Source organism: Mustela nivalis (genome assembly GCF_964662115.1).
Source record: "Mustela nivalis genome assembly, chromosome: 9".
In the NCBI taxonomy this organism is placed as follows: domain Eukaryota; kingdom Metazoa; phylum Chordata; class Mammalia; order Carnivora; family Mustelidae; genus Mustela; species Mustela nivalis.
In genome coordinates, this window is record NC_139028.1 from 66,697,151 (window position 1) to 66,705,669 (window position 8,519).

Sequence of the window (8,519 nt, forward strand, 5' to 3'; positions counted from 1 at the left end):
ACCAGAAAGACCTCGAATAGCCAGAGGAATATTGAAAAAGAAAGCCAAAGTTGGTGGCATCACAATTCCAGACTTCAAGTTCTATTACAAAGCTGTCATCATCAAGACAGCATGGTACTGGCACAAAAACAGATACATAAATCAATGGAACAGAATAGAGAGCCCAGAAATAGACCCTCAACTCTATGGTCAACTAATGTTGCTGAAGAAATTGGACAGCCACATGCAGAAAAATGAAATTGGACCATTTCCTTACACCACACATGGAAATAGACTCCAAATGGATGAAGGACCTCAATGTGAGAAAGGAATCCATCGAAATTCTTGAGGAGAACACAGGCAGCAACCTCTTTGACCTCATTCACACCAACTTCTTCCTGGGAACATCTCCAAAGGCAAGGGAAGCAAGGGCAAAAATGAAGTATTGGGATTTCATCAAAATCAAAATCTTTTGCACAGCTAAGGAAACAGTTAACAAAATCGAAAGACAACTGACAGAATGGGAGAAGATATTTGCAAATGACATATCAGATAAAGGGCTAGTATCCAAAATCTATAAAGAACTTATCTAAACACCCAAAGAACAAATAATCTAATCAAGAAATGGGCAGAGGACATGAACAGACATTTCTGCAAAGAAGACATCCAGATGGCCAACAGACACAGGAAAAAGTGCTCCACATCACTCGGCATCAGGGAAATACAAATCAAAACCACAATGAGATCCCACCTCACACCAGTTAGAATGGCTAAAATCAACAAGTCAGGAAATTACAGATGCTGGTGAGATGCAGAGAAAGGGGAACCCTCCTACACTATTGGTGGGAATGCAAGCTGGAAAACAGCATGGAGGTTCCTCAAAAAGTTGAAAATAGAGCTAACCTAGGACCCTGAAATTGCACTACTGGGTATTTACCCTAAAGATACAAACGTAGTGATCTGAAGGGGCACATGCACCCGAGTGTTTATAGCAGAAATGTCCACAATAGCCAAACTATGGAAAGAACCTAATGGCCATCAACAGATGAATGGATAAAGAATAGCCAAACTATGGAAAGAACTAATGTCTGTCAACAGATGAATGGATAAAGAAGAAGTGGTATATATATACAATGGAATACTATGCAGCCATCAAAAGGAATGAAATCTTGCCATTTGCAACAACGTGGATAGAACTAGAGGGTATTATGCTTAGCGAAATAGATCAATCAGAGAAAGACAACTATCACATGATCTCCCTGATATGAGGAAGTGGAGATGTAACACGGGGGGTTAGGGGGGTAGGAAAAAAATAAATGAAACAAGATGGGATCTGGAGGGAGACAAAACATAAGTAACTCTTAATCTCACAAAACAAGCTGAGGGTTGCCAGTGGGGAATGGGGCAGGGAGAAGGTGGTGGGATTATGGACATTGGGAAGGGTATGTGCTATGGTGAGTGCTGTGAAGTGTGTAAACCTGGCGATTCACAGACCTGTGCCCTTGCGGCTAATAATACATTACATGTTAAAAAAAAATAATGCTGTTTAAAATAACTCTAGAACTTACCTTCACATTCCTTAAAAAACAGCAATAACAACAACAACAACAACAAACAAATACCAGAGCTTTTCTCAAATTGTTCTTTATATAAATGAAGAAATTAAATGAACCCTGAAGAAGAATAAAAAGATTAGTGTGGCCTTAGTGCCAGATTGGTGGAGCAAATATATTTTTAGGTTAAGAGAAGGAGCAATTTGATTAAACATAAATTGCTTAATAGAGAGGATTTGAGAAAAAGGAGATATTTATAGATCTTTATATCAGACATAGTTCCAACTATATTTAACAAAGATATATTCATGGGATGAATTTTTTTTAATTTTTCAATTTATTTATTTTCAGAAAAACAGTATTCATTATTTTTTCACCACACCCAGTGCTCCATGCAATCCGTGCCTTACCACCTGGTACCCCAACCTCCCACCCCCCCGCCACTTCAAATGCCTCAGATTGTTTTTCAGAGTCCATAGTCTCTCATGATTCACCTCCCCTTCCAATTTACCCCAACTCCCTTCTCCTCTCTAACACCCCTTGCCCTCCATGATATTTGTTATGCTCAAGGGATGAATTTTTAAGGGAAAAGTAAATAGTAGGAAGATTTTAGAATAGCTGGAGAAAAAATGTAGTTGGACTTGTATATTATATACAGGAGGTTAATCATAGTGCTCTAAGTATAAAACAATCAGTGTTAAGTATTACATTCTACTACAATCTGCAAAAGGACCTTGAATTTGTCTGTTCTGCTCCAAACAGCATCAGGTGCTAAGGAAGTCATGTATTCTGGCTTTTCTTATAGCCCGTATTTAGTATTTCAGTGTCTTATCTGTTCTTCTATTTCCTCAATTTCTAATAACTGCCTTCTGACATAAGCTCAATATCGTGTGGGATTATTTAAAATAATTATTCATTCATTCATTCAATCATTCATTCTTCATTCATAATGCATGACAATATTCCAAACTGTTAGCTGGATTTTCACAACACATAAGACCAAAAGATGAGCCATGAAATCTGTAAGAGGAAGTATTTCCAACAAATATCAGCCCTGGCTTTTAGAATGAAACATTTTTACTACCTTATCTCAGATGTGTTTTGTTTTCACCCCATACACAAGTGGTTTGAGGAAAGGTGGAACCAGTAGGTAAAGGTTGGATAAGGTAATATGTATATGTGATGGAATATATGATTCAGACCTGTGGGTGAAAAAGGTAAAAAAAATAAAATAAAATAAAAAAATTAAAACGCCAGGAGATAGAACTGGAAGAAGACACATATGTGGGGAACACAGGTACTCAAAGCCTTCAGACGTGCCTCTTTCTGCGGCAGGTGGAAGACAGTGATAAATATTTGTACATAGAAGAGGCTGATCAAAATGTAGTCCAGGCCACCAACAATAAAGGCTCCAAGGAGACCATAGACTTTGTTGATGGAAACATCTTCCGTGGCAAGCTTCACCAGGGCCATGTGTTTACAGTAAGTGTAGGATATTAACTTGGTTCTGAAAATTTCAGATGACGCTATGACCAATAGGCATGGGATGACCAGAATGGCAGGCCACAGTGTCACTTCAACTGCAATGTGCATGACTAGTTGTCAGGTGAATATGGTAGCATGTCTCAGAGGATAATATTTTATCAAGAGTTTTTTCATCTATATTCATCAGGATTATTGGTCTGTAGTTTCTTTTCTTATAGTGTCTTTTTTTTTTTTTAAAGATTTTTATTTATTTATTTGACAGACAGAGATCATAAGTAGGCAGAGAGGCAGGCAGAGAGAGAGAGAGGAGGAGGAAGCAGGCTCCCTGCCAAGCAGAGAGCCCGATGCGGGGCTCGATCCCAGGACCCTGGGATCATGACCTGAGCTGAAGGCAGAGGCTTTAACCCATGAGCCACCCAGGCGTCCTCTTATAGTGTCTTAATCTAGGTTTGATATTATGGTTATGTTGGCCTTGTAAAATGAGTCTTGAAGTGTTCCTTCCTCTTCAAGCTTTTGAAAGAGTTTGAGAGGGTTGGCATTAATTCTTTTTTAAATATTTAGTAGAGTTCACCATCACATCTGATCCTGGGCTTTTCTGTGTGCAATGATGGATTACTGATTCAACCTCCTTACTCATCATTGGTCTGTTCAAATTTTCTATATCCTCCTGATTCAATCTTTGTAAGTTTTATGTTTTAGGGAATCTATCCTTTTCTTCTAGGTTATCCAGCTTGTTGGTCTATAATAATCTGTAGAAAACTCTCATGATTTTTTTGTTTCTGTGGTATCAGTAGTAATGTCTCATCTCTCATCTCTGATTTCATTCACGTGAGACTCCTCTCATGTTCTTCATAGTCTAGCTAAAAGTTTGTAAATTCTGTTTATCTTTTACAAAAACAGCTTAGTTTCACTGATCATTTCTGCATTCTTCACCTCCATTTCATTTTTTTCTGTTATGATCTTTGCTCTTTCTTTTTTTTTCCTTTCTTTTTTTTCCCTTTGTCACTCGGGCTTTCTTTGTTCTGTTTCTAGTCTCTTGAGGTGATAAGTGAAATTGTTTATTAGAAATATTAGTTTCTTAATGTTGACGTTTATGGCTATAGAATTCCCTCTTAGAACTGATTTTGATTAATTGCATAGGTTTTAACTATAGCATGTTTTACTACCAAATATGAAGTATATTTGAGTCTTATTCCAAAACTTTTAAATATGTAAGGAAGAAACCCTCTCTATTCAGTGTTTCAACTGTACTTTGCTTTGCCCCTGTGGGTCTCTTTTTTCTCACAGGTTATATATTATTTCAAAATTTCCAGAAAACAGAAGAAATGAAGATGAAAGAAGGATGAAAAAAGTTAAGAATGATTTCTGGGTATATTGTTACCAAAACCTTTGTCATTTTTTCCTGAGAAAAAGATAACTTTTCTTCCGTTAATTTTTCTGAATTGTATTTGGACAGTATTTTGGTTCTACATGGGAGCTCAGTTCTAATATCTTCAACATCTTTCCTATATTTCTGAAATGACTATGAGGACATGATTCTTGTATAGTTAATATGAATCACAGCTTCTGCATTGCTAATATTGTTAGTATAAGCAAACAATGTGATTTGTGGCACATATTCCTGTGGATTTCATTTACCTTTTAAATCTTGGCTTCTGGAAATTAAAAAAAGGTTTTACTTAAATGAATCCAGTATGTTTAAGTATTTATACCAGAGGGAAGTTCAAATATTTATTCCACAACATTAAAGGAAATCAAAGTCTCTCCATAATGAGTTTCTGTAGTATAGTGTTCTTAGAGTTTTTTTTAACCCATTGAAAATGATCAGGATGGGGCACCTGGGTGGCTCAGTGGGGTAAAGCCTCTGCCTTATGCTCAGGTCGTGATCCCAGGGTCCTGGGATCCAGCCCCACATTGGGCTCTCTGCTCAGCAGGGACCCTGCCTCTCTTCTCTCTGTGCCTGCCTCTCTGCCTACTTGAGATTTCTGTCTGTCAAATTAATAAATAAACTTAAAAAAAGAAAAAGAAAAAAATGATCATGTTGGATGACTTGAACGTTTTCAACAATGACTATTTTGAAGTTATTTTCTAAGGCAGAAAGATTATGCAGTTAGGTCCAAAGACTCACATTTAAGTAATTAGAACAATATTAAATGCCATAGCTATGAGATCTTCAGAAAGTTTCCAGTACATATCTCTAACCACGTGTCATACCATAGCGGTCCAAGATGAGCCACTTATGTAGTTTTAAATATTCTAAGTAAAACTGAGTGGGTAAAACCTAGGTTAAGTTTTATTTAGCCTACTATATCTAATTATTATGTCAATATGTAGTCAATATAAATCTTTTTGAAGAGACATTTTAAACCATTCTTTCCCAACTAAGTCTTTCATCTAGTCTGTAATTTGTACTTACATAACATCTCAATTTGGCTTGCCACATTCCAAGTACAAAATAGGCCCTGGTGACTCATGGATAACATATTAAAGAATGTCATTCTTTTTTTTTAATTTATTATATTTTTTATTTTAATTTTTTTTAAATTTTATTTTATTTTTTCAGTGTTTCAAGATTCATTGTTTATCCACCACACCCAGTTCTCTATGCAACACATGCCTTCCTTAACACCCACCACCAGACTCTGACATCCCGGTCCCCATCAGTTTGTTTCTCAGAGTCCACAGTCTCTCATGCTTTGTCTCCCCCTCAAATTTTCCCCAACTTACTTCTTCTCTCCTTCATCTAATGTCCTCCATTATTATTCCTTAAGCTCCACAAGTAAGTGAAACCATATGATAATTGACTCTCTCTGCTTTACTTATTTCACTCAGCGTAATCTCCTCCAGGCATGTCCATGTTGATACAAAAGTTGGGTGTGCATTTTTTCTGATGGAGGCATAATACTCCATTGTACGTATGGACTGTATCTTCTTTATCCATATTAAGGTTTTTATTTAATTCCAGTTAGTTAACAGATAGTGTAATATTAGGTTCAGGTTCACCACACAACAATTCGATACATCTATAAAATACCTGGTGCTCTCTAAAAGTGCCCTCCTCAATCTCCATCACCTATTTTCCCCCCATTTTCCACCATCTCTCCTCTGGTAACAAGGAGTATCTCTCTCTCTCTCTCTTTCTTTTTTAATTTTAATTTTTTCAGCATAAAAGTATTCCTTGTTTTTGCACCACACCCAGTGCTCCATGCAATCCGTGCCCTCTCTAATACCCACCACCTGGTTCCCCCAACCTCCCACCCCTCGCACCTTCAAAACCCTCAGATTGTTTTTCAGAGTCCATAGTCTTTCATGGTTCACCTCCCCTTCCAATTTCCCCCAACTGCCTTCTCCTCTCTAACTTCCCTTGTCCTCCATGTTATTTCTTATGCTCCACAAATAAGTGAAACTATATGATAATTGACTCTCTCTGCTTGACTTATTTCACTCAGTATAATCTCTTCCTGTCCCATCCATGTTGCTACAAAAGTTGGATATTCATCCTTTCTGATGGAGGCATAATACTCCATAGTGTATATGGACCACATTTGCCTTATCCATTCGTCCATTGAAGGGCATCTTGGTTCTTTCCACAGTTTGGCGACCGTGGCCATTGCTGCTATAAACATTGGGGTATGAATTGTAATTGCAAACTGGCACTTGTGAGAATATTCAGAATTTAGTGGAGTAGAGAGTCTGCCCTGCAAACACTGCCTCGGGGTTTGCCTACATTCCCCCAAAGGAACACAACCGTGTAATCACTCACTCTCAGCCCCTCCTGGGGCTCAGGCTTTACTCTAGTGATTCCCAGACCTGCATAAAATTTGCTTCTCCTAGAATGTCTGTGCCATCGGGACAAAAGGAGGAAGAATAAGGTCCATTTTCAAAATAGGTGAGACCATCTCTACTGTGAGTGACGGTTTTTCTTTATTAAAGCAATGAAAAGGACATGTGAGAATGGTCAACATGACTGAGAAATGAATTCTCCAAGTGACTGTCTTCTGTAACAAGCAGAGGTTAATCTTACAGCTCATGGCAGTGATTTGCAATTTATTTAATTCACCATATTTGAAATGCAAACTCTCAAATGTGTTTTCATTTTCTACTTGGTATACTTAAACTTCATTATTATACCTGCACAAGCCAGAAATCATTTTTTCCTCTGTTATTGGTAGTATAAAACCTTGAAGTAGAAAGTGACAGTGAGGTTGTGTATATGGACATGGCTTCCTCTGATGGGGCCAATGACCTAATGACAAGGAGGTTTCACATGTAGGCATAACGTAGTTTGTTTCAGATCAAATGCAGTTTCAGTAAATATACAAGAATTAGTCTTATATATAATGAGTTGTTGTGCCAAATCCAGTCATTTCTTCTATGGCTTTTATCTCAACGTTTATATTAAGGGGTGGAAAACACTTAGGATTCTTAATAGGCTGTTAAATAAATATATAAAAATATATACTATATATATTTATATATGTGTGTGTGTGTGCGTGTGTATATATATATAAATATATATATATATATTTTTTTCTGAGAGGTTTCTGTTTTTATAGATTTATGTCTGTTCAAGCTGGTTCCAAAGTCAGTAACTCCACCTTTCTCCTTACGGGATTCCCTGGCCTGGAATGGGAATACCCTTGGCTCTCCATCCCTTTCTCCTGTATCTATGCTATGGTACTCTCAGGGAACTGCCTGGTGCTGCACGTGATTCGGACAGAGCCGAGCCTGCATCAGCCCATGTTCTACTTCCTGGCCATGCTGGCCCTCACTGACCTATGCATGGGGCTGTCCACAGTACACACAGTCCTGGGCATCCTGTGGGGGCTCAGCCAGGAAATTTCTCTGGATGCATGCATTGCTCAAGCCTTCTTTGTTCATGGTCTATCATGCATGGAGTCTGGCGTCCTACTGGCCATGGCCTTTGATCGCTTCACTGCAATCTCCAATCCTCTGAGATATACATCCATTCTCACCAATACAAGAATCATCAGCATTGGTGTGGCCATTTTAGGGAGGAGTTTCCTGTTCATCACTGCTCCCATTGTCCGCCTAAAGTTCTTTGATTACTGCCGCCCCCACATCCTCTCCCACTCTTTCTGCCTGCACCAGGACCTACTTCGGCTCGCCTGCTCTGACATCCGCTTCAACAGCTTCTATGCCTTGGCCCTGGTGATCTGCACACTGTTTTTGGATGCAGTGCTCATTCTGGTCTCCTACATCTTGATCCTGCACTCAGTATTGACTATTGCATCCCGGGACGAGCGATTCAAGTCCTTGCAGACCTGTGTCTCCCACATCTGTGCAGTTCTAGTTTTCTATATCCCAATCATTGGTCTGACTATGGTGCACCGTTTTGGAAAGCACCTCTCTCCTGTGGTCCACGTCCTCATGGGCAACATCTATATCCTTTTCCCACCCTTGATGAACCCCATCATCTACAGTGTCAAAACCCAACAAATACGTATTAGGATCCAGAGATGGTTCACTAAACCAAACTGA

At 38.6% G+C, this 8,519-nt stretch overlaps 1 protein-coding gene and 1 pseudogene across 2 annotated transcripts; one reads left to right on the forward strand and one right to left on the reverse strand.

Annotated features, from left to right (window-relative positions):
• Window positions 1-2,622: 2,622 nt before the first annotated feature.
• Window positions 2,623-3,191, reverse strand: LOC309840310 (olfactory receptor 52A5-like; annotated as a pseudogene). The gene has a single exon. The product of its transcript is annotated as an olfactory receptor 52A5-like (transcript).
• A 4,386-nt stretch (window positions 3,192-7,577) lies between these two features.
• LOC309840180 (olfactory receptor 51V1-like) lies at window positions 7,578-8,519 on the forward strand (the record flags this gene model as incomplete). The annotated part of the gene is made up of 1 exon (XM_082682254.1): window positions 7,578-8,519. The coding sequence occupies one exon, from the start codon at window positions 7,578-7,580 to the stop codon at window positions 8,517-8,519; it is 942 nt and encodes a 313-aa protein (XP_082538380.1).